Source organism: Anoplopoma fimbria, chromosome 1 (assembly GCF_027596085.1).
Source record: "Anoplopoma fimbria isolate UVic2021 breed Golden Eagle Sablefish chromosome 1, Afim_UVic_2022, whole genome shotgun sequence".
Classification (NCBI taxonomy): Eukaryota; Metazoa; Chordata; class Actinopteri; order Perciformes; family Anoplopomatidae; genus Anoplopoma; species Anoplopoma fimbria.
The window spans coordinates 25,457,950-25,485,291 of NC_072449.1; the positions used below are offsets into that span (position 1 = coordinate 25,457,950).

At 38.5% G+C, this 27,342-nt stretch overlaps 1 protein-coding gene across 1 annotated transcript; it reads right to left on the reverse strand.

Annotated features, from left to right (window-relative positions):
* Positions 1–3,108: 3,108 nt before the first annotated feature.
* Positions 3,109–27,342, reverse strand: cadm2b (cell adhesion molecule 2b). Its single transcript, XM_054606435.1, has 10 exons — positions 27,282–27,342; positions 26,697–26,846; positions 17,253–17,405; positions 16,483–16,620; positions 10,571–10,729; positions 10,178–10,268; positions 9,809–9,987; positions 5,279–5,305; positions 3,338–3,460; positions 3,109–3,227 (listed from the first exon to the last, which is right to left on the reverse strand). Exons 1-10 carry the CDS (start codon positions 27,340–27,342, stop codon positions 3,109–3,111), a joined length of 1,200 nt encoding a protein of 399 aa, XP_054462410.1.

Below are 27,342 nucleotides of genomic sequence, written 5' to 3' on the forward strand. Positions count from 1 at the left end.
CTCAAGGTCAATGGGAGCTGAAGAATGGAGGATCATAATGACACGGGCCCCATGTCCTGGAACGAGATCTCCCTTAAAGGATGTCGAGATATTTAATATGAGCTCAGTAATCTGCACAAGGCCATTATATCCATCATCAAATTTCAAAAAGTTCATCTGTGTCACTGAAGCAGTGATAATGGACCATAAAAGGTGCTTTCTTTTTTATTCTAAATTGGTAGGGTTTACTGTATGTGTAGTAGCCACATTACTAAACGTAAGATACTATAGTCAACATTTGCTTTAGTTTTTCTAATGTTCCTCTCCAGACCATTACACTTCATGTCCATACACATTGCCCTGTGGATATAATGCACATTTGCTCACCATCTTCTTGGAATACTTGAATTTTGAATTCTCCAATGTCCCTCATATGTTCACGGTATTTGCATAAGCACATTTCTATTGGATTTTGTAAAGACTGCATTTTATGCACACTAATCATCATCGAAAGCACATTCTTATTCTGCAGTAATCCTTATTTATATTAGGAAGACATGGATGCTAGTAAGACCTGTGCAAATCTCTTTCATATTTTGCATTGTAACAATGTCCACATCTGCATATATTTGAACGCCACAATTGTATCCACTTTATTCTACTGCTAATATTTTTGCAGACATGTTTTTTTCCCTTTTTTTGTCATCGATTTAGAACATGTATTCCTGTTTGATTCCCTTATTTGCTTTATTAATGACCTAATTTCCCCACAAGGATTAATAAAGTTTCATCTTAAGTGTTTCACTTCAAATTAAAGCAATCAGCTGCATCCTAACATCCTTGAACAAAATGTCAAATCACTAAGTGGTTTGCCTCCAGTCTTCCCCTCTCAGACTACTTCATCTCTTAAGTTTGTTAAAACAAGGGCAACAGCATCCTGCTGCGTTGATTTCTTTGGGACAATTCATTAAGCCACTTCAAGCATGTCGAACTCGCCAGTGAGACGGGAGAAGAATTTGGGGAGACTCAAGTCTTCCTTTTGTCACCCTGTATTAATGCACAAATCATGAGTGGAGCTGAGAGCCTCGGGCAATCTTCTTGAGGAGCTTCATGTTTTTTTTATCTTTCAACACTTTGCATATATTATTAATACTAAAGGCTGAGCAATACTCAACAGATGTATGGAATAACAATTATAGTTCAGCTTTGGTCATAGTTCTGTCAATCAACATATGCTCCCTTTAATATAACTGTAGAGATGCAGACTTGTATTGTGACTGTGGGTAATAGAGCTGTAATTCACAAGCAAAAAGCATAAGTCTTGAGTGCATTTCAAAGTACACATCTAGTCACAACAAAATGGCAGTTTTCAAGTTGTTCATATTTTAATCCGCACTTTGTCTCTCTTTTTTCTTTTTTTTATACAGTGGCATAGTTGAAAAATGAATATTCAATACTGAAAAAAAGAAAAGCTCACACGTCCTCCATAAAAAGCAAATTAATTACAGCGATTAAAACTTTGTACAAATTGAGTTATTTATAGCATCATACCAAACTAACAAAATAACATGTATGAGCATTGGCAATGTGGTTCAATGTCTTTGATACAGTGACTATATACAGTGAGGACATGTCTGATTCACCAATGCCTCAACATTAGTACTGTTTGCAGCAAACTCAAAGGCCATAACGGTGATCCTTGTATTGTTTTTTTAATGATAAATTACATAATTAAAAAATGGAAAAGTTAATGTCAGACAACTACTTTAGTAAGAACAGCAATAATATCAATCAATATAGTATTATATAATAAATGTCAATCAATCATAATAATAAATACATATATTGACCAGAATCTTTTTTTTTTTTTTCATTTGAAGCAATTCATTAGAATCCCTGTTTGAAAAATAGTCTTCCAAATTGTGAAATCATTTCAAAGTGATGGAAACTGATGAGACCTGAAATTAAAATCTATAACAAGAGTTTTATCTTTTACTAAAATTGAATACTTACACATTATTTACAGGCCACCTTGCAAAACAACCTCTTGTTAGATAAATGGGAAAAAATATCAAGACTTTTGGAATACTTTAAATACTGTATATGCTAATATACAAATTGTAATATGTCAGGGATCTCAAGATTCAACAATATTGTTCACCAATATTCACGCTAGCAAAGTATTTTACAGCAATATCCACACATTGAGCATAGTTGTTCAATAAAAGTCAACATAAATAATGAACCCCCACAAGGTTCCACTCATTCAGTTTGGATCTTACATCAAATCGCCAACCAAAATTAAGGTTCTTCATCCATAACTGCAAGGGTACTGAAATCTTCATCACCTGTCTGACACCATCTCTCCATCTAGACTCATATTGAATCCTGAGACAAGAAACAGTAGATGTATTTTCCCTCCATTTTAGTCCTCAGACTTTGTGCTTAAATTTTCAAACTTGTTCTCGTTGGTAAAAATCAACATCATGAGTGAAAACTGAAAGTAAATCAATGCAGAAAAATACAGACAGTGCTAAGAGGGAGTTGATTCTACAGACAATCACATAGATTGTGCTTCAATGTTTTGTTTTGTCAAAGTGTCTGATCAATTTCATAATTTTTTTGAATGTATGCAGTATGGCTATGTAAGCTCCAGGCAACATCTAAAACCACTGTTTAATCCTGTTCATGTATTTAACATCCACTCTTAAAGCAAAACCTTTTGAAAAGCTAAGACTTGACTTAAACTTGAGTTGAAGTACATTTCTTGTTAATTTTGAATTTTAAAAAATCTGCAAAACGTTGTAGAACAGGTAAACTAAGAGAGACTAGAGGAAAAAAAGTTATGCAAGCAATGGAAGAAATGCCAGAAAATATACAGCATTTAGGCACCATTAAACTGAAATGAAAATAATCTAATTGTACAAGGTTTACATTGATTACAAAAGGAGAAGGTTAATTTGTCAGCGACTTCTTTGAAAAAAAGCGTATCCAAGCATGAGCTTTCAGAAGAAGAAAAAAGAATATTAAGTAAAGTAAAACAGATTATGTAGTGACGCTGAGGCAGCTTAATTTGCATGTCTGCTGTCAAAAGTTGACGTGAAACAAAGGAAAAGAGGAAAAGGAAGTTTAAATGAAGTACTCTTTCTTTTCCTCTGCATGCACATGGTTTCCCTCAGCATTGATGATGGCTGTGTCTGCATCTGGGGCATCCTCTGCTCCCTTGGCCTCATGTGTTAGATACGTCCCTGTAGACATACAGAGCCATACAGCAAGTCATCCACCAGCTGAAAACCACTAGACATTTACTCCAGGCAAGAAAATTGTTATTCAAGGAAGCTCGAGTAACCTCTTTTACCTTTATGTCTGGCCAGATATCGTCCAAGAACTATTATCAGACACAAGGTGATGAAGACGACGACTGCAACAACACCACCAATTAAAGCATGGTCAGGTCCATGTTGTCCTAAAGCATTTGGATCTGTACCAAGACAGAGACAGAGAGAAATGAAGGAAAAAGTGAAGACAAAAGAAACACCTGCAATATGTTTAGCTGCATTCTATGTAACTGTAGACATTATTTCAGTGCATTAAAATGAATTTACTCTTGCAAGTATCATGACAAAATCCTGATGTAGCTTTAACACTTTGACAGACACGAACAAAGCACAGACCCAAATGAGCTTCCATCATATTTAGAGCAACCTGACATCGCTGCTGTGAAATGCTTGAATTGAGGTAGAAAATATGTAATCATAGGAAATAGCACAAATCTTTGCACAATTCAAAAATGTGGCATTAGAAACAGCAACATGTTGCAAGAAAACTGAATTCTAGCCCTTAGTGATGTTTTTTTTTTGTTTTAGCAAAAGCCTCTACACATGCTATCTTTCGTTTTTTCCCCTTGCCTGCTGCCACATTCAGCTGCTGAGGATCAGGTTTTTTAAATAAGTGTTATTTAACATGAGGCGTCCTCCGGGCAGAGAGCGAGCTGAAGGTTTCCCAGGGAGGAGCATGCCTTTGTGTCTGTCCTGTAATAAACAGTAAGTGGCTGTGTCTTTACTGTGCACCTTGTGTGCTCTCATTATCTCAAACTGATGGATGGCTATGGCTTGTGCTCAGATTTGCAAAGTGACCCTGGGAAATGACGGCGGGTATGTTCCTACAAAACCTCGTTATACTCCTCTGTTAACGAATTGCAACCATCATTTTCAGCAACCCAGTGTGGGACTTAAAAAAAAAAAAGAGATGGCATTGTGAAACATGCAGTTTATATAAATCCATGCAGGATAGAACCACCACGATTGTTTTATCAGGGACTCAGCAGGCACTTCACACTTTGAAGCAATAACTGTTTTGGTACAACAGTTAAATTAACTCAATCTTGGTTGCATGTCGATGGATATAATGATCTGTACGGGTGATTCCGCTGTCAACAAGGGGCATAAGCAATTCTCGTATCATACTGGGCTGGTGCACATCTGAACTGCTCTCGTTGAACTGCAGCTGAAGGTGTCACCTCGACACAACTTGCTAAAAATGCTTTCCACTTATGATGTGACAAAATTAGTATTTAAACTTGCCCAACCAGATTTTTGAGCTTCAGTTCAATACACTGATTATTCGTATGTCTATCCTGTAACAAACTAGAGAGAGGCGATTTATTTAAAATCAAGATGCAAAAAAATTGAACAACTTTCTTAAATATCTAAGATGACACCATACACACTGTCACAAAGCAAGACATTTCAACGGAACACAGGGACATCAAAGACTCAATTTGCAATACTTTTAGTTATATCAAGGAAGAAATGTGAATCTTGTTTTTATTATATTTCCATCGTATCTGGTAGATCTCACATATAAATACCATATCAAACTATGCAGCAACCACATGCTATTCACATATACTAAATTGTGAACATACCTAGACAAATATGTTGAACAGATGTATGTTTTTATGTGATCAGAAATGTTAAAGATCACAAGTAATCAGATGATAGGAAACTGAATATTTACACACTGGCACGGACACCATCCCCAGCCCAGCTTCACTCAGATAAAGATGTCCATTTCATTGTGCAAAGACAAACCAAACCAGAAACATATTGGGTGATAACTTATGCAGCCTGTGACATGGCTGGAGAGAAAGCGGCTGGCGTCAGCAGAGTGAGCATCCATGCATGGTGATGGTCTGGCTCATGCTGTGTGGAGGCTGTGATGTGTCCTGACCCAGATCCAGATTCAGCATCACACACTGTAAATCTGGCTTGCAATGATCGTCTAGTGGGATATTTACCTGTTGTAGGCCCTGGAAAGTCTTTGGCTGTTGCCATGGTTGCAGACAGTGACAGCAGTAAGGGAAGACGAGGGGAACAACACCGTGATAAAAAAAGTGACCACAAAGTTTGTATAGGAAACATGAGAAATTAGCATGGTCTGTTTTTTACTTTGAAAGCGTGCAGAAGTGACGGAAAGCAAAGCTCGCTATCACAGCCAAATGCATGCGTAACTGGAGTTACTGGAAACGGCCACTGGGAGAGCAGCACAAGCTAACGACAAGATGAAGAACAATGGCGGAAAGACTGAGATTTTTTTTTTTAATATGTACTGCGTCAAAATTACAAATAAACAAATTTTTAGAAAAGAAAAAAAGTAATGTGATTTGCCAGCACCTATTTATTCAACAATAAATATTTAAATATTTGGCATTCTATGATGAAAGATAAGTAAGTTTATAAAAATACGGCAAAATGGAAAGTTGCCCGGAGTTAAGTCACAGCTCTTAGAAATCAAATCCTTATAGTTTTAATCTACGCTGTGGAGTTTTTCTTTATGTCCGATTTGTTTGTTTTTAGAATGCATGCACATGCATGTGGTCAACGTACTACACATTCCTGCCGCCAGTGCAAACTATTTTGCTGATTGGCAGTTGCCCGTTGTCAGTTAGACTGCAAGCTAGTAGACACATAAACAATACACAATTTCAAATATATAAAAAGAAACGCCTTTTCAAGTATTTTAAGAGGAAATAAATGCCTTCAACAGGTTTGCTAGACCTGTTTGCTAGACCTGTATGAGTGCAGGATAAACATAATGGGTTTTGGTAAGAAACCCTGAATATTAACAAAACTTTTGTTAATTTACAGGAAAAACTCCAAAGGGCACCTTTAAGGTTCATAGGTTGATTACCAGAATAAAGCACCACCCAAACCAAGAAACCTTTAAATTTTCTCTATCACAATAACAAACTATTTAGCCTGTTAAGGCAGTTATCATGTTTCACCTCCAGAGTGCTCTTCCAGCTCAGTATGGAAAAAACATGAATTCCATTAGGAGGGATGATCTGAAGTAAACACATGGAGCATGTGATTTTGGTAAACATTATTCAAATGTAATTGCATGTGTTCTTATTGTTTTGTTGTAATGAAATCATTAGAAAAAATAAAATCATTCAGCCTAAGAACTAAAGTATAAACACTCATGTTTTCCATTTTCTGCTTCTGCGAAGATGTAAATTTGTGCAGTGGTTTGCAAACAGTAACTACCTGATATTGTAACGTACTCCTACAGTGTCTGCATATTGTCAGCTTCCAATAATAGAAAACTAATCAGAAACAGCAAAAAAAAAAAAGCTTGTGGGGTAACAGAGCTGTGTAAAGCAGAAAAGAAAGAGAAAAAATAGTATAGAATTAGCCCAGTAAAACATTGCTATTTTCTAGCTCAAAGCCTGGCTGTTAGCTCATCAATCATCAACTGTGTGTTCAGTGTCGTGTTTGTGAGTGCATCGAGCATTGAGGCATGCCCATGGTGGGAGGGAGGTGGGGCCTGGTGTGGGAAGGTAGGCATTAGCAGACTGGGAAAATAGAGGCTAAAGAAAAGGGGAGCTGTAGATGGAGGCACCAAGGTGATGACGTCTACTAAATGAAAACAGCAACAGAGGGGGACCAAAAACAAAGCTCTCCGTGGGGAGCAGGCTCAACAAAACATACAGGAAAAAGAAACAGCATAGATAAATGACTGCATGTGGCTGGTGTATTGGGCTGCATGTGGCCGCATGTGGCAGGCAAAATAATAACCAAAACTGGACATGTGATAAAATAGAAAGAGTTGGACAAATGACAAAATTCTTTCAGCAATTCTTTTGGGGAAAAGGATGAGTCACACTGTACATGAAGGAATTATAACATCTATTACATTTTCAAGCTTGATTGTTTGGTAAATGGGCCACACACATAGAGAATGTAAAACTCATAATGTGTCATGCTGGTTGAGGTAAAATTGTATAATGAAGGGGTGAACTGTGAGGGTAAGGGGGAGACACACATAAATGCAGCTTCACAATCAGATGGTCATTTCTCAACTGTATTTAACCAAACTACTAACTGTTACCATCTCTCAAACATCTCAAAGTAATTATCCTATACGGTGTTTCCTCGCTTTATTAAATACAGTGTACCAAGGAGCATAATTACAGATGGTGATAAATTGCGTTGGAGCAATGACATTTATTGCTACTCAGCTCTCCTGTCATTAGCAAATTAGGCTTAGAGGCTGAGATGATCCGAAGAGACCCGGTAAATATTCAGACAGACACAATGTAGCTCTGAAGAATGACTGTCATCATGGGTGGAAATGAGTCCGTCTCGCATATCCTTTACCTTCTCAACTCAATTTTTCATCCTTCCTGCTAACCAGGACCTTTGTATTTAGTGTGAGAGGGCTGCCAAGCGTTCTACATTTTGCTATTTCCTCTGTAAATCCGTCAAAAATTGAGAAACAGCTCCCTCTTACATACACATAAAACTCTTCTACGTTTCTCTTTGAAATTAATTTAAATGAGTGAATGTGAGGATTGAAACTTTGGTCCAGCACATGGCTCCCAGATATAACAGGATGATATGTACCAGCCTGACATCGCTGTCAAAAAGCATGCAGAAAGAAGAGACTGAAATAACAAAAGCTGAAAGGACGAATGTGTCATCCTCCTTTTCCTTTGTTTTTTCCCCAAATGAAGGGCTTCCTCTCTCCAAAAGTCTCTGCCTTTAAAATCGAACAAAGAAGCTGCTGTGCATCCACTAACTGCCTGTGAGCTTGAATAAGTCCAGCGTCTGAGCTTGAATAAGTCCAGCGTCTGAGCAGTGATAAGTCGCTCCCAAACAAACTGTAGGACTGTTTAATTGGCTAAAAAGGAAACAAGTAAATCCATGTTGAATTTTAATATTCTGTCCTTCTTTTTGTTCTTTTACTTGGCTGTATTTGATAAACGTTATAAACAAGTGCTGCAGAGGCCTTAATGATCCGTTTCCAGCACCATGCTGTCTTTATTCTCTCAGACGCTCCACTCTCTCGGGATTAACTTATCTCTCCTCCAGGCAGTACTCAGAAGCTAAATTCTGCATCCTTTACACTTTTCCCCCTGTTTCCTCACAGGAAGAGTCCAAAAACTAAACCTGTGTAGATTTGTACAGTACAGTGAGGAAACTGTGTTACCCTGCAGTGCCAAGGCAAGATTTGGGACTGAAATCTTGCGGGGAAAAAAATTCCATTAACCTTAATTTTAAATATTCAAACCACAAAGTTATACATATCTAATAACATTTGAAAACAAACTTACTACTTTTATTTCACATCCGTACTTATTTGTTCGAAGCCACGGTTTTCTCTATTCTATCCAATCGTTTATTACCATCTGGCAAGAAATGCAATGTAGTGCTGTCCATTTATCATGCTGCAAATTTTTTTGAAATCCTCATCCAGGCATTTGTTTTCATTAATTTCTATGCAGTAGATAAACTAATGTAGCCATTAGTTTTAACTTGCTTGAGTTTGGTTGTGGGCTGCATGGTGTGGTGTGGTGGATAGCACTGTCGCCTCACAGCAAGAGGGGCCAGGGTTCAATTCCCGGGCTAGACGGCCTTCTGTGTGGAGTTTGCATGTTCTCCCTGTGTCAGCGTGGGTTCTCCGGCTTCCTCCCACAGTCCAAAGACTTAGGTTAATTGAAGACTCTAATGCCTGTGGATGTGAGCGTGAATGGTTGTTTGTCTCTATATGTCAGCCCTGCGATAGTCTGGCGACCTGTCCAGGGTGAACCCTGCCTTCGCCCAATGACAGCTGAGATCGGCTCCAGCACCCCCCCCCATAAGCAGTTATGGATAATGAATGATGAACGAATGAGTTTGGTTGTACATCACAGTGAGCATCATCTGCATTAATTATTGTCAGAATTGCAATATTGTTGAGAGGTCACACAAAGAAGCCTTGTCAAATCAATCTGCACTTACACTGCATGATCACACATTCATAATATAGTACTTTCATATTTTCCAAAATGAATGTAATCAATGGCTGCCTCAAAGGTTAGGACAAATACATCCAACAATCTAAAACTGTCATCAGGCTTTCAAAAATGGTCAGCCAAAATGTGCACATGATTTGCAGTTGAGGAGCTAAACCTTTATAACACACTGTCAGGGTCTTTTTTAAGTGTTTGCAATCAAGTTAAATCCAAGATGACCTAAACTGAACTGGCACATGATTTTATAGCCAAAGTAATTAATTATTTCCATCCATCCATTAGATATACCCATTTTCATGACCACAGGGAGCTGGAGTCTATGTCAGCTTCTATTCATAAATGAATCACCAATGACTGTAAAAGGGCTAAAGTCAAAAGTTTCTGCACATAATCGATTTGTCATACAAAACTGACAATAAAAAGGTTCCAAAAGTCGTTATGATTGACAGGTTACTTGATAGAAACATTATATTGGATGTTATGATTCAATTGAAAAATATTTCTTACAGTATTCACCATTACAGTACCCACCATATACAAACAGTATATATTCAGCACTGCTGGTCCCCAGGTGGTTGCTGGCCTCGCAGCGGTATGTGCCATTGTCTGTTTTATTTAGTGTGGTGATGGTTAGTTCCCTGCCCTCCACAATCATACGTTCGATGTCTGGCAGCTCGCCTCCATCTTTAGACCATAGCACCGGTTCAGGACTGGGAAAGAAAAGACAAACATCTCATATTGCTGCATATGGTATCCTAAATGTAAAGACATATTGAAATCAACTGAAAAAATATTATTTAATGAAGACAAATAACGTTTAAGTCCAATTTCTGCCTATTGTTATGCTAGTAACTATGCTAGTAGTCATCAAACTGAAGTTGTAAAGAAATTTCAACTTACATTGGGTTGCCTTTGGACACACACTCCAATTTGAGGTATTGTCCTTCCTGTGGAATAATCAGTGAATGTGTGATCTCCAGATGGGGAGCATCTGCAAAGAAGGGACAAAAAAATTCCAATGCTATGAGAGTACTGTGTGTTAGAGGCTTAAACTCAAACACTGCAAAGCACCACAGTAGTTAGTTCTTTACCCATTGGGCAGCTCTTAGCTCTGGCCCATATCCCTGTTCTGCTTTGGTACTAATCCCTTACCTGCAAACTAATCCTACACTAATCCTGAACAAATGCAAAACAAAACCTACAGACATAAATGTAATCTCACTCCTTGTATTTCTTCTCATTGCTAATCTTGCACCTAATCCATTTTTGCAGGGTGTGTATGACTGCACTCACAGTGGACCTCCAGGACCTCAGTTGTCATGTAAGGGTTTGTCAGAGACACATGCTCCACGCTGCAGGTGTAGGCAACGCCATCGTCCCGTCTGTCCACCTGGAACTGGAGGCTACTCCTCACTGCAAAGGATTTTCCTGTGGCATTCACCTCCTTAGTGCCTGCAGAGCGTCAGAAAAAGAACAGGGGTGCAATATACTTGTGAATTGCTAATGTTATTGGAGAACAGTTCTGGCTTTTGTGCAAGCCATTCATGCTAAGAATTATTTTAGAAAAAGAAGAAACAGAAATCAGCTTGAATGTTAACTAAAACAAGATTTTGCTTTTCTGACATAGACAGCTACAGTGTTGTTGTTGTTTTTCTCTGCATCTCCTTTGAGGGAGCGAATCCTTGGCCTTTGAAAGTCAAGTCAAAGTAGAGTGAATAGTGAGGGGAGAGCAGTGTGAGCATTGACTCGGTTGAATGGGTGTGTTTGCTCCTCCTGGACCACCTCTCAAACATCCCAGTCAACACAAACAGACACAACCGGCAGCGCAGAGTGGATCTCCACTGTTGTAGTCACACCTTTCCAATAGTTGTCTGTTGTATGTTCATGCCCGAACATTCACCCTTTACACAACTTCAGATCTTGATTTGTGTTTGTTTTGTCCCTGCCCTGTGATGTCGTCTTCATTTAGAGACTCCTCTGAACTTATAATTGGAAGCATTTCTTTGTAGATTGCTGCTGCTCTCCTGTCAATGCTTCGTGTGTTAGCGTCACTTTTCTCTGGAAAGAGCTTTACTGAACAAGGCAAAAAAGGACAAAGGCATTACTTGACAACAGCCTCAGAAAATACTTTTCACCGGAACTACTTCCATCCTCACCCCCTTAGATCCTTCCCCACTTCATCCTCCCCCCTCCTCTTCTTCCTCTTCCAATATGTGATTTCTCTTTAATGTATGTTAAAAGTACATGATTTGAAAATCTGATCTTGTAAGTTATGTGAAATTATTATTTATTTTTTTGTACTTTTTTTAGACATTTCGGAATACGATTTATATTAATTACAATGTCTTTTGTATGCATGTTGTCACACACAATAAGTCAAACTTCAACACTAAAAGTTAGCAACAACAAGATCGCCATTTTCCCGTCCAACCTCACTGGCCTCTAAGACATCATGCTTTTATCCATTAATGCATCAGAAACAAGATTATTTTTGGGAGCTAATTTGAGACATCACATACCATTTGAACAAACAGGAAAGTCAGAGGCCTTGCATTTTGCCCTGAAGTACAGAGGGAGATTGTAAGTATCTCTGTGGCGTCAAACACAAATCTCTCCAGCTTTCTCTCTCATTCATCAAGTTGCCTGCAGCATCAGAGCTGCCATAGAAGAAGCTGTCAGTCTGTTTCAAGGTGGCTGCTGGCATCGCCAGAGAGCATGCAGAGGCAGTTTCTGTAAGAATGTGAATGTGCCCAGGTGCACTTGCTTTGAACCAGAGCCCCAAGAGGCAAGCAGATCTACTTTCAGGCAACTGGGGGCGCTCCTGTAATCACCACCTCTGCATCTGTTTTAACAAGGAGGAACCTCAGTGGGAGGATTTCTTTCTTTTTATATATATATTATGGTTTGGAGTAATATTAGGGTTGGCTGTGTATAGTTGGAAGAAAATGTTTTGCTTGCCTTCAGATTGATTATTGTTTTGTGTTCATTGGGTCAGGTTGTCCTTAGCCTTAAAGAAATGAGCGTGTAAAAATTGGATTTTATGGTTATTTCATGAAGGTATTAGAGGCATTCTCTAATAGCACATTTGCTTCATTTAACGCCAGAACCTCCTGCTTGGTGCAGTTTGCAACCTACTGCCTACTGACCAATAATTACAGCCTAAAATGTCCTTTTTTCTTTCATTCTGTGACCTAATTTCTCAATTAATTTGCTGTTGAAAGCCCAGAACTCCCATTCTGAAGAAAAATGTTTTTTGCCTCATTGAGCAGTTGTTATGGTCTTTAATCCTACATTAGAACTTGTTCATCCTTAATGAACAATCTTGCACATTTAGTATTTTGGTGTTTGGTAGTTGGAGTGTAAAGAGGCCTATGGGAAATGCTAACAACTGCTCTGCTGGTAAATTAGTGGTTGGGTTCCTGTGTAAGATGGCAAACATATTTTTCGGCCAGTTTGAATCAATGTGCTCTTGGGTAGTAGTGCACTGCCTAATCACGTTTACACATTAACGTTCAACACTGTCCATGTTGACAGGTGGTTTTGAACTACTTATTGACACTACTCTAATGGCTATGATACATAATTGTTTGATATTCATTAAGCCTTGATATGTTTGTAATGGAGTTTAAAATGGCTTCTTTGTTTATTCCCCACAGGCTTTTATATTTCAGTGTCTGGTTAAACTGAACATCAAAGTAGTTACAAAAACAAAAAAGGCACAGGAAGAAGCCATTGTGATATATGATTTGATACCAATAAAATAAAATGAGAAAAAAAGCTCATAAAAATAGTTCTCGCTCCAGAAAAAGACAACTTCTATTTTGATTAGTTGTAATCATTGTGACAAGCACCCTTTTTTCACAAAATATGAAACTAATGATTATTACACTATAATATTTTCTACTCACATAATTGAAACAAATATCACAGTTAAACTGTGAAAAAATGTGCAGCAATAAATCACCCCTGCTGGTAATGGCTGAAGGTATTGAATACAACTTCATTCTTGCTCAAATGCCAGTAGTAGCACCACACTGAGCTTCGGTACATATGAGGCACTCATATATGGATTATGGCCTTGATGAGGATGAGAATATTGAATCTGAAGAAGCAAAGTAAAATATGTTAACCTTTAGAAATAGAGGACAAACAAAAGATTAAACGGACCGTAAATAGAAACGTCGGAGTGAACTTGATCCAGTCAATTCTGAAAATTCAATAGATGATGAGGCGGACCCTACTCACAGTAGCTAATTTAGGCAAAGTAAAGTGATTGGAGAAAGTTGTTGCTTTTCACATTGGACAATTTAAAGTTGCAAAAAATTCTGCATGGTGGGTATACTTGATGTGAGCGTCAGCAAAGAGCAGAGAGAAAAATATGTATACAGCTGTATAACCTAAGGTTGTAATATTGTTGAGGATACAAATCAAAGTTTGTGATATTTCATTTTTGCTTTACTTAATCTTACAGAACAGGATGGGTACCTTATCAAAATTAAGCACAAATATTTAACAAAAAATGAATACATAAATTAAATGATGATAATGATGATGATGATAATAATATTAATGTACAGTATATTTAATCTCCAGATTTAAATGTCTTGATATCTTGCCTAACTGAATATATTTAATAAGTCAGCATGTCAGAGCTCTTGTGTATTTGAATATACCTTTGTGTCACTGTGAAAGGAATATATAGGCCACTTTATGTATGCAAAGAGAGTGACAGTGGGTGGATTTTTTCCTCAATAGATTATAATTTGAAGTCTAGCTGTCATTCAGCGACACAAGTAATTTGTATAACTCTATACTCTGCAAACAAATTATTTGACACTGGATGACAGTTGCATTTTGAGGTTTGTAATGCTGCGTGCTTCTCATATAAATTGTTGAAAAACAAATCATCAAAGCATGAAATAAATATGACATGTTTTTGCCATTACACCTGCTGTCATCTAGGAGCTTTGTAGACTGGTCCCCCAGTGGGGATAGATTTGAGTGACAGCAGACACTGGCGGCAATGATCTACCACAGAAGAACCAATGGCAAAACATGCTGCTCCCAGCACATACTCGCTAAAGAAAGCTTTAAAGCAGCGCCTACAAAAGAGTTGGATCCGGAGCACTGATTGACATTCCTCCTCTTTGACACTTTGACATGGAAATGAAGTTTTTAAGTCAAGCCCTCCAGTCTCTGCTTTGTTCTTTATCTCTCTTTGACTCGGAGATGCATCACACCAGGTCTGTTTGCCCAAGCGGCTTAATAAAACCCACCATACGAAGGTAAAACTAATAAAAGCACATTTGTAAACAAGACACCAGTTTTGAGTACTCTTGGGGCACATAGTGTGTTTTAGAGATGTGCAATACCCAATTCCATTTCATACACCAAATATAAATGAAGAAAATCGTTTTTTTGTTTTAATTTTGTATTTCTGTTTGCATGCATCTTTGTTAGGCAAGCTGAACTGGGATGAAGTTATCACATTTTTTTTTTATCCATAAAAGCTGGGAGCTGGAGCCAAGAATACATCTGTGGCCCTCCTTAAACTTTGTTAAATTACCTCTTGGCATTTGTTTTAAGTGCATATGCATATATATATATATATATATATATATATATATATATATATATGTGTGTGTGTTAATATTAGGTTTTGAGCTTTAAAGAATTGTTTTAAAGTATACCTCAAGACATAAAGCAAAAAAAGAGATCATCTCAGTGTCTCTCGAGATGGACAGCAAGTCTGGTTGTGACGCTGTGAGCCAGCTCTCCACTGGCCTTTCAGGAATCTACGTGCATGTCATTTCAACAAGAAAACTTCATATCTCAGCCCCTCTCCCATCAATCATCATGCAATGCTGGGCAGACACAGACAGAACCACCAAGAAAAAGCTCTCTGGTGCAAATCTTCAATAAAGAGCAACTGTCACACTGAGTCTCTACAGCAGGCTCCGTTACATTAAAGAGCTCCACACAGCTTACCTCTGCCATCAAATTGAGGAAAAACATTCCATTCCTATTTTCTAATGTTTTTGTCTTTTTTGTGCATTTTTAAAGCAGAAATAAAAGCTATAAAAATACAAAGTGCAGAGCTTCAGACAATGTGGAAAGAGGTATACAACAAAGTTAAAGCTTGTAAGGCACATTGTGTGAAAACACAGAAAACTTCTGCTGGTTTAGTGTGATCAGCACACTGCACCATCTGCTGCCTAATGCATTGTCTCTGTCACAGTTTTTTTTCCATCTGGGTGAAGCTAGTTATGTGGCCTTTTTGTATCCTCCTTGACTCGTTTGACTAATCTAATTGTGACTATTTGAAAAAAGATACAGCACCTTAGAGCCACCTGCAGAACGAATTCCCAGCAGGAACAACTCATCACATGCAAACAGAACTAAGGTAGGTCATACAGGGAATTTGTAACCAGGGGATAAACATAGGATAACACCTATGTATCTTTTTAGGTGAACACAAAACAGGAAGCACACAGTCTCAACACAGTCTCAAGCTGCTAGCATGCAATTGTTCTCCTTGCTCCTCTCTCAGACTGTTTGGAGGGCAAGCTCTCCTCAAAAGCATGATTTTTTTACCGTGGCATACTTGAGTCGATTAGCTGAGGCCACATTTTATTGGGTAAAAATGACAAACATTTGCTGGTTTCAGCTTCTAAAAAGTGACGGTTTGCAGCTTCTGTGTTCTATAGCAGTGTAAGTTGAAAACAAGCACGAGCCAATGGGCAAACCCCTAGAGTGAACAATTTCGCTTTTGATGATCAACTTTACTATTGCATGATTGATTTGTGTTTCTATTAATCAACCGGCTCAGTACATCATTACTTTAGTGCCATAAACAGTGAAAAAAGAATGCTGTGCAGAACTTGTTGTTTATGAACACCTTACTTTATAATTAGAATCAATACGAGGACCTCCTATACAGTATGTCTTCACCTTGGTCACGTAGTGTAATGTGGAAGGCTCTGCCACAGTCCAGCAACATTTGGACGGCATCCAACAACAGCAGCAATGCTGGCTGTGAGCCAGGCGAATCATGGCAGTGCTAAACCCCAGCCAGTGGAACAATGCATGAATATGAGCACAAAGGAATGCAGCAGCTGAATGACTTGACAGTAATGATGACTCCAAGAGGGTACAAGAGGTAACAGAAGAGACAATGCTCTGTGAAATCCACACCACATGCCTACCTTGGACCTCCTTGTCATTTCGGAACCACCGGATATTGGCAGCTGGTTTGCTGCCTGGTGTGGTGCAGGTCAGGGTGATTACGTCCCCCTCCATGGCAGGCTTGGTGAATCCTGTGATCTCTGGTCGTCCTGGCACTCCTATGGTGCATGGAAATATAACTATAAATAACATACTGAATGCATGTATATGATAAAAATAATTAACTGATATTAAGATCAGATATTCATATATTCTTCTCTCATTGGCAAGAAAATAATTAATTTCAACTTTTGTTGTTTGATTTTTTTAGGAGTAGTATGAAATGTAAGAAATATAACCAACAAAAACTAAACAATAGGAATTGTATGAATGAGAAAGTTAATATTATAATGTCAAATAGGAAATACCCAAAATTCCTCCTTCTAGATAACTCAGGCAAATTTCCTTATGGGCGGCAGCGAGATGCCAGACGAAGATCATGGTACAGAGTTGATTTATCAACTGTCTGTCTTAAACAGGTGTGAAAAGATTTCCATTCAGTCTTTCGTGTGGCTGTCCTGCCTGGCAGACAATTCAATAAAGTAACACAACTACCCTACAATTCTTTATTCTAGTAGAAAAGGGTGAACCTAATGCAGAAATGTTATTTCCCTACAAAGACACACGTGCTTGTTGAAGGAAAAGAACAGACTATAATTAAAAATGGGAATGTATTCATGCAGTCAGAACGTGAGGAATTAGCCACAAGTAACTGGTCATGTTGAGACAAGGCCAAAACAGACATGCTCACCCAGAACAGTGAGAAAGGCCTTGGTGGTCTTGACAGGCATAGTGAAGAGCGAGCAGGTGTACTGGCCCTCGTCTGACAGGCTGACGTCACTGATTCTGATGATGAGCTCCTGTGACGAGGCTCGCACCAGTTCGATTCTGTGGTCCCTCAGAGCTGTATAAGGAGGTAAGACAGAAAGAACCACAGAGTGCACAGAAAAAAGACAGAAAACAAAGTTTACTAATGGGCCCATTCACGCTGAATTCAGTGATGGCAATATCCATTTGTAATTCAGCTGACCCTTACAAGAACAAGGCCGAATGCGCTGTGCTTTGAGTTATTTCAAATAGTTGTCAAATGCAGCAAACACATACTGTGCTGGCCAATGATTTGAAACACTTTCTGAATATTTGCATTCTAGCCGACAGTCTGTGAGATGCACCAAAGCGTAGCAGCAGAAAAAGTTTATAGTCCTAGATTGCAATATCTATTTAGGTAATCACTTACATTACAGGTATTGATTTACACTCACTTTTAACAACTGGCTCTTCCTGTGACATTTTATATTTTGAACATTGATATCAAAACCTCACCAAGGCCTTATACAGAACCACTTAGTAAGTATTTAATTATTTTGTATTTTTCACTGTAACTGTCGGCCAACAAAATATAGTGCAGATAAAAATTTAGCAAAAGTATCATATCGGGATAATCACATTATGTCAATGTGTTACAAATGACTGTCAAAATTAATGATTTAATGCAAATTGTAATGAAAAACTAACAAATCAAAAATGTATTGTATAACCGTTTCACAGTTGTTCATTACATTTATTGTACATTACTACTAAACCCTGATTTGATTATTTTATATTATAATTTTATGCATTTGCTTCATCATGATGAGCATCAATGGTGTTAAAACAGTCTTGTAAATATCGTGATAATAAAATCAACCAAATTGCTCAGCTCAGTCCAATCTTGAGGTAAAACACAGAAATATACTGCTCAAAGTAATAAAAAATATCTGCTACAGCTACATAAAAATCACTACTACTCATAAGATGTATCATACAATAATCAACACAATGGACATTCTGACAACACCTCGAAATTAAACCTTTCAGTGTTTTCTTAGGACACCTTCACCACCCCTCATTCAGATCACACCCTTATAAACCTGGGAAAACCACGCCGCTAAGCTGAAAAAGGTCATCTCGCACCTGTCATCTCTTATACAATTTCAAATTGAAAATCACCTGCTACTACATGCAACCAACCACAGAGGGCAGGAAGGAAAGTGCTCTTCATTGAATAAATTACACATTCTTAATCCACACTCCCTTTAGGCCTGGCAAGCTCTCTCCCTGGACACTTTTTCATCTGAAGTAATTTGAACTATATTAGATTGTATTACACGGGGCAAATCTGGCAAAATGCAGCAGAAGTAGATGTTGATTATGATTTAATCAACGTTGCCAATGTAAAATCACATCAGATAAAGACGACATCTCTATGTAATCAACTGCTCCATTCCCATTTATTTGATTTCAGCGATGAACATACACAGCAGCCATGTGATAAACAGTTAATTTAGATTGGCTGAAATGATTATTAGATTTACACAGACATAGGTCATTATCAACAACGCTCTTCTTCAGCTTCAATTACACCATATCATTTGATGATCATTATCTTTTAATCGCACACACACTAAAAAGAAAAAAAGAAAGATTGGCTATAGAGATATGGATGGCCCTAAGAAGTTTCTTATTAGGGACTCTTTGTTATCCAAGAATAAAGAGTAAATAAAAACAATCTTCAAGCCAGAATTAAAATTTAACAACAAGCTGTGCCATCAGAGAGCCAGCTTATTATGTGCTATGGGGCTTAATACAAACATTTGATAGTCTTACTGTAGCAAACGCTTTCCTGAAACAAAGCTGCCTGATGTTCTTTGTAGTTAAGCATCCTCACTAAAGAGCTTGAAAACGCCCAGAGGCTCTGGCAGAAATAAGCAAAGCCTTTGGTGGATGGATGCATCGAAGAGGTGATGGGGTCTAAACAAACATCGTACTGGAACTCTGAAGATATGGAAGTACACGCTGAGAAGATCAAAGCTTTGGACAAGATGACATACTGTACTTCCACTCCATCCCTGCATCGCACGGAGAAAAGAGAAACAGACCAACTTTTCTTCTTCTTAACCCCCCGTTCCTTAAATATTACAAAACAATGAATAGCTCCAGCAACCTCTGATATTCTGATAAATGCTCAGTCGGTTTCCTTACGGTGATTTGTCAGGGGAAAATAGACCTTTTGGTTCAAGTGATATTCCAGCCAAAATCTGTGGGTGTAAAAAGTTTTTTTTTTATTTTCTCCAGTAGCTGGTATAACATTGAATTCATGTCTGTTACAAAAGTTTTGATTGATTATTTTTAAAGGAAGTTTTTTTCCCAAAAAACAATCAAATGCCCATAGAAACGGCCCTAAAATGATGTTCTTCTCCTCCTTCCATCTCTACTGTCAGTCTGATCTAAACAGTCTTATTGTTTTGGCAAAATATGGCTGGAGCGTCCGTGTTGGACCCTGGGATCTCCATAGTAGCATATTTAGCTATATTTAACCAAAATTATAACTCTTTCGAACACACTGAGCATCTGGTTGGACAACAGAGAAGTGGATTATGCTGCAGGAGTGGTTGTAGACATTTCTTTCCTTAAACTAATTAACTTTGCAATCCATTGAAAAGTAAAAGTTAGGCTACACCTTTTTCTCTATCTGCTGAACAATATCACATTACCATCAAAACAGAACCAAATCTAAATTTGAGTTGTTGTAATACGGATTCAGATACTTTAAACCTAAATAGTGGCTAAGAAACAATTTACAGTTAAACAAAAGATCGACCTGCATATGCATTTTTGTTAGAGAGGCACTTGCACTACATGGCTTGTGGATCAATTACTTTTACAAAGGTTTGAATAACCCAAAAACAAGTGTTATCTTTTACGCAAACAGCATATGGCCAGGAAAGCATACTACTAGCATCCAATCCAGGCTAGAGGCCCAGATTGTGAGCAGATCCGTCACAATCAGACCCAAATGCCAGCGCCTGACAAAGCCCTTTTCCAGGTGCTTTAGGGAATCAATGTGATGAAAAGGTTCATTTCCCCCAAACCCTAGATAGCTCCTGCATTGCTCATTCTGCTTAAGAGAAAGCATAAATCGGCACCCTGACCTTGTGTATGCTACAGCCTTGCAGCATGGCAGCTTAATGCGCAGTACATCTCCTGTGATGGAGGCCTTACCAAGGCTGTCTCAAATCAGTAAAACTGACACTCGGTTTCCCCTCAGGGCAAGGGATGCTGTTGCTATTGCCCTTTGATGCAAAGTAATGTTTGCCTTGGTTCCCTGACAGTCCTTTGTACCACTGACCATGTAAGTGGAAAGACCAATTTGAGGTCTCCAAAGAGTACAGTAGTTTGTCAGATTCTGTTTTAACAACCTATGTCGATTTTGCTATAAGTTATCTAAATGTACAATGTCCAAGAACCTGTTTTAACATGTAAAACAGCAGTTACAATAGCTTACTCCAATACTGTGCACTTTTTTGATATGTAAGAGAAGCGCCAACAGTCTGGTTGGTGGCTACATTAGCTCTGTCCTCAGATAAAACTGGAGGCAGAGGAACTGGAAGTGCACTTATAACATGGCATTCGACTCTGCGCTCTACTGAGCAGCAGACAGATGTTACCCAATGTTTCTAATCCAAAATGATGAAGTATCTCCTGACAGTTCAGATAGAAAAATACATTTTACATCTATCCATTAGTCTTGGAAACAAGCTGATGGCTATCGGGTTCAGCCAAAATATGTTACATCTGCAATGCCGAGTGTCCCCATTTGGCCATTTTTGCATGGCCTGTAACCACTTTGAGCCAGTACTGGAATGTGAAAGCACTAGCTGTCCTTCAGCGAGAACACAGGGTGCCCCGCCTTCCCGCACTCCAGCCAGGGGCTCCACTCTTCGCAATTAGAGTGTGTTTGCTGCTGGCTGTGCTCACTCAGTGACTGTGTGGGCGATTCTGGATGTGTTCCAGGGCTAGTGATGCAGGCAGGGGGCTCTTTCTCACCACACATGTGGCTGCAATTAAGAGAAGGAAAGGGCCTTGTTCCAGAGGGCCATTGTTACTGCCCGCACTCTCAGAGATCCCACAGAGCAGATGCTACTCAAATTGGACTCATTTTCAGTGCTTGAAGGAGGAAAGGAAATAAGGAGGAATTCTCCCAGTGCTACGTCCCCTCTTCAAGTGGTGAATAAAGAGATGGAATATATTTTTGTCTGTCCATTTTTCCGCCCACTGACATAAGCTTGATTGTACACAGTGGGAATTTTTCTGCCTTTGAGTCCCTTTTTTCCTGTGAACATTCTAAATTTAATTGAATTCATCACACCCAGTAACATAGGGGTTACATAATTCTGTTGGTTTTCAAAGCAGCTTTACACATATTAGGGTTTTCTACAGAAGATTAGAGTATAACATAACAATGACTTGTCCCACACGCAGAACATTGAATTGACCAGCCCCTGTAAAAAGGATCTTAACATTTTTTAGGTGGGTTTCAAACTTCTAAGGAATTTAAATACAACATATTCTTCATTATTCTAAAGAGCTAATATATACATGTGTGTGTGTGTGTGTGGCACAGAGCTTAGTGTATTACATACAAGTGTGGCTCTTCACATTAGTGATAATAGCCAAGTGTATAGTGCCATAATGGAACATTCACATTTCAGTGAAGCTGGAGGTAACCCAGTACACTTAAAAGTCCATTAGTCCCTGAAGAAAGACATTAGCTGTGGCCATGAGACGCCATCTGCATTGTGTCGCCAATAAAAACAGTTACTAAGAAGTAAACAAAACACTTGTAAGAACAAACTGGCTTGTGAAATGTTCCTCAGCATCGCTTCAGATTCCTTTACCAAGACCTCTAAAGAAAATGTGGGAAAGCATGACAAAGCAAATCTGTTTAATAAATCAACCTCATGGTGTATTTAACTCTTATACACTTAACCTCACCTTTCCCTCTTGTTTTGATTCTTTGTATGTTTGTTATTAATTGTATATGACATTTTCCTTCTTTTACACTTTCCTCCAGCTTTTCAGGTGCGTACATAAAATAATCTTACAATTAAATTAAAACAAGAAAACAACAATAATAACAATACCACTATCACTAGCACTTATGCTACTACTAATAATTATTATAAATAACAACAACAAACTGTATATGTTGGCTGATGTTAATTTCAAACTGAAGATAAATGTTCACAAAAATATCTAAGACCGAGCTCAGGTAAATATCCAATACACTTGCTTAAAAAAAAAAGACCCACCATCAAATGTTGTGTGTTTACTAGAATAGACATTAAATGTGCTTTCATTGGTGCTCACTCCAGTAATTGCATCCTTGGTAATTATCCTTCATTCTCTCAAGCTAATGAATGTTTTAATGCTCACATTAGAGCATTCATTTAGCACATAACAGCATTTTGATTACTACAAGCCAATTAAGATCAATTTTGCTCTGTGACCTTTATGATCCAAGCTGAATGCCCCAATAAAATGTCATGAATGATGAACCATAAACTTCTGAGAGATTGAATTCCGATGAGCAAAATGCTGTACAATTTGCCATAGCATGTATGTTTATGTTGTATATGTCTCCATATCACTGCTACAAACACATACTGTAGTTCAAATGAGCAATTGGTTATCTGCTTTTGACATGCAACATGCAATATCTTCCCAATAATTGCATTATTCATATTCACCGTTTCTGACAAAAGATTCAGCTTGCATCCTGCATGCCTCCAGGAACATTATTACCATTCTCTAAAGCATCACTACTTTGTTTTTCCTTTTCCAACAGAAATTAAAATTGAAGAAAATCATAATGAAGACAGAAAAGGACAGCTCTGCTTTCATTAGTCCTGCTAACTAATATTAATTCTTAACCCCGGCAACATATAAAAGGGATAACTCTACAAAAGACATATGGTCCAAATCGATTTCTTCATCGCGGCAGCTCACCACAGAGCTACTTCCTTCAACAGTCCCTGCTAATTGGTCTAATGTATGAATTATGTCTTGGCCTGGCTATTAAGGGGATCTATCTGTGTTATCTCAGGTTTGTGGTGGCGGTGAAATGGAAATCTGTATGCTGGTCTTTGCCATAGTGTAGTCTGAAACCTCTAAGGTGGCAACAATCAACCAAGACTCAGATATACATAATGGATGAGGAGGAGCGTGCCAAGGAGCCAGCTGGCATGGTATAAGAGGAGGGCTGTGTTCAGCTTTAGACAAATGTGCAGAGACAGTCCAACCCATATGGATCGGCTTTGGGAATCCAGCAAGGTTAACACTCTCTTGGAGCTCCACAAGGTTTGACTGATCCTCTTATGGGAGAGGATGAGATGGCGGTCATTCTTATCATTTACACTTTCACCAAAGATACGTAAAGCTATTGAGCAGCCACCTGCCCACTACTTCCTTCCCACCTGCAAACACCTATTTTCCGTAATCCCACATATGCGCGAGACATAACATTGCTGTGTTGACAAATCGTAAGCAACAACTTGTAGGATGCACTGCTTGGATTATGTTCTACCTACATACCTACCTGAGGACTCCCAATGGGTTCTTAAACTAATAGTGCACCTTTTAGCTCCTTCTATTAATGAAATTGCAACAAGCAACAGAAGAAAGTTAATTGGAGTAATCTTTAAAATCATTAATAGAGACTGTCCTTGCCAGAAAAATTACAGCATCAGTTGTTGGTCCACATGATGATTGCATACAAAATGCCTGACTTTGACACCAGATACCACATTTCATTTTCATTTCAAATCCAATGCACTAATATCCAACCAATATCTTTTCCCAACTATATCCAAGTATTTTAAGACACTACTACAGTCAGTAGTTGCATTACATTGCATTACTGGCACTCGTGTTTGAATAATGTTTGATGCAAAATATACACATGGTTGCTTTGGTTATTATTAGACTGGAGTAGGCTTAAGGTATTCAGTGTCTTTAAAATTCAGGAAAGACACAGACATCCCTTTTCTCCTAGCCTGTAATAGCCACTCTTTGGGGCTTTTTTCATATTCTCATTTGTCAGACCTGAATTAAAATGGAACAAATTATAGTGAGGGCAAAGATCAGATTTTGTCTTACTTTACCCAGCAGCTGTCAAACCCAATTGATATTAGACGCAACCTCAGCTTCTTTACAGATGTTTCTCTTTACTCCACTATAGCTGCTGAAAGAGATTTGAAAGGTCATTTTAATAGTCTTTCCTCCCTCACCATTTTATATCAAACTCCAAACACATCCAGTCAAATGCCCTTATCTTTCATACAGAGCTTGAGGGAAAGAGCAAGAGTATATTTCAAAAAAATGCCTTGCAGAGCATTTTTTCTAATTTTAGACAGAACAGCAGATGTATTTTTTTTATCATCATCACTTGTATTTGTTGAGCACCCGGAATCACACATAAAAGCTGTAAAGCAGATTTTCCTTTGGATTACACACGCACAATGGCAAACTACCTTTGTGAGGAGTGAGTGAGGGAGACTTGCATGTGCATCAAATGCTAGCATATGGCCATGCTGTCATGGATACCCAAGAGGGTTATTGTAAGCAGAGAAGTGGACAACAGAGACAACGGACAGAGACAACAAGCGCAGGGAAAATGAAAGATTAATCTTAACAGCAGGTAAAAAAGGAAGCAAAAACAGAGAAAAATGCAACTCTACTCAATGACAGCAGTCTTTGACCAGCTGTTCAACACCCTACTTCAAGCTCAGCCAGTCTGCAGTTAGTTGTTGGACTGAAATATAGCATAAGGTTGAATCGAACATTTTTCATTGGCTCTTACAAGAAGGCACAACAAACGGGAGAAGGACAGTTGCAGCCCTCTGCCAAGCAATTAACTGGTGATTTGGCACAGCAGAGATTTCTTCCCAGGTGTCCCACCCTCTTCCTCACATGAAGCCTGTGTTGTTCCACGCCTCCCGTTTCTCCTGATGGCCTCACAGGCACCGTATAAATTGTGCCAATAAAGCTTTTCATTTGGCTGTTTAAAAGGAGATGGAGAGGACGTGTTCCCATACTTAGCCTTGGCATGCTCTGTTGAGAGGACTACATTCATTTTGTCATCCACATTGCTCAGGAAAAGTATTCTATCATTGGATTTTCATGTGGATACAGATTATGGCTTTCTATTAACAAGAGATGAGAAATGTGAACAAAACACACATAACTGGCTTAATTTAGGTCAATATCCATGGATTTGATTTGAATGATAAATCATGTGTTACATCTCTTCAGAGTACAAATAAGTGTTTAAGGTTTTTGAGATTTTTTCAGATAAAATTTGGGAATTTTCAAAAGTGAAATAATGAAATGTTGCATCCTATACACCATATAATACAGAAAAAATAACAATCAAAGAGAATGGTTTTGTTTCAATGAATTTGAATTCAAATCTCTGGTCACATTAACACAATTCACACAAAAGTATCTATTTAAGATTTAGTTAACTTTCATTTAATTGTATTTGGAAGTAATTTCATCTAATAAAACACCTAAGACCTCATTACTAAATCCAATCACTTGCGCGAGAGAAAGTATTTCTTCAAACCAGACTGTGACTCTCATTCTGTTGGTTCACTCTGGCGTTTCCCTCTCCTATCAATTGTTATTCAAAGGGAAAGTTAATCTCCAATCACTGAACCAATGATATTGTATTAGCAGCTACAGCATAAATGGAATGGGTAATATGCTGTGAGAAACACTGAAAGATGAACACTCCAACCCTTACAAGACCAGTCCACTGTTATACTCCCTTTCACCCCAATTCCAATTTATCAACTCCAGACTTTTGTCACCTTTAAATTGGATTTGGCTGGTGAGAGCACATTATAATTCATTCTGGCTTGGGCCTTGTTTCACAAGGTTGCAACAGTGCACTTCCTTTTCAGTGACATCCAAACAGCTATACAAATGTAGGGCAGCTCAAATGCTAATTAAGCCCAATCATCTCACAATCCACAGGCATTACTGTGTTGTAAACAACACTGTCAGTGTTGCGTGATTACAAAAGTTCAATTCAAAAACAGTCTATTTCCATTTAGTTTGTGCCCTGGGACATCAATGGAGACATAAATTAATTAAACGTCTGGTTCTACATTACACACATTTCCCTCTTATCCCGTCTTTTTCCTGTATTTTAAAATAATTTGGTCTCAGGCAGAAAGGGACAATTTTGTACATTCCAAATTTGAAAAATGAATGAAGACGAGTCCTGTAGGAATGTGATCTGGCTATGACATCTTTATAATATCTCATAATTTTATCATTACAGCCATTATCCCCTGGGAATAATACTCACCTTTCTTGTCCCCAAAGAATAGGGTCTGTTGTGCAGGGTTTGACCACTGGAGGGAAGTGTTATCATTGTAATCCACACGGCAGGTCATGTTTGCTGTGCCCCCCTCCACCACCGTCACATTCTGAGTTATGGGGAACTGACCTTGGCTACCTGTGGGAGTATAAGACAGAGTTTGAGGTCATGGCCGTGACATAAATAGATTGCTGTTTTGGACTGGTTCTTACTGACTTTTCATTGAATCACATTAATGTACCATTCAGACTTGACACCTTTCAAAGTTAATGTTCTGTCATCATATCGCCCAATTACATTAATGTCTTCATTACAGCACAGTAAACCAAAGATAGCTTAATGAAAGCCTCGTTGACATGGACTCCAGCCTTCGACAGCTGTTGGTGATAGAAAACAGTGTTTTTTCTTACGGTGGAGACAATGGTAGGTTTTAGTCCCAGAGCGCCTTCCTCGCTGCCTTATTGCAGGGCCCTAATTGGTAGCATGGCCTAATTAGAGGTAGTCATGTTCTGCTGTAGAGTCTAGAGCTGCAGCTGGGTGGTAAATTGACACATAATCCTAGACACTGTGGACCTTCGATCCGAGCGAGTGGCTTGCCCTGAAACAGCCGCTCGTCACAGTGTGCAGAAGACAT

Coding starts and splice junctions, on each gene's coding strand:
- cadm2b (XM_054606435.1), bottom strand. CDS start 27,342: ATGTCTTCTGCACACTGTGACGAGCGGCTGTTTCAGGGCAAGCCACTC. Junction 26,847..27,281: donor GCCACTCGCTCGGATCGAAG/GTCCACAGTGTC, acceptor ATACTCCCACAG/GTAGCCAAGGTCAGTTCCCC. Junction 17,406..26,696: donor ATTCTTTGGGGACAAGAAAG/GTGAGTATTATT, acceptor CTCCTTATACAG/CTCTGAGGGACCACAGAATC.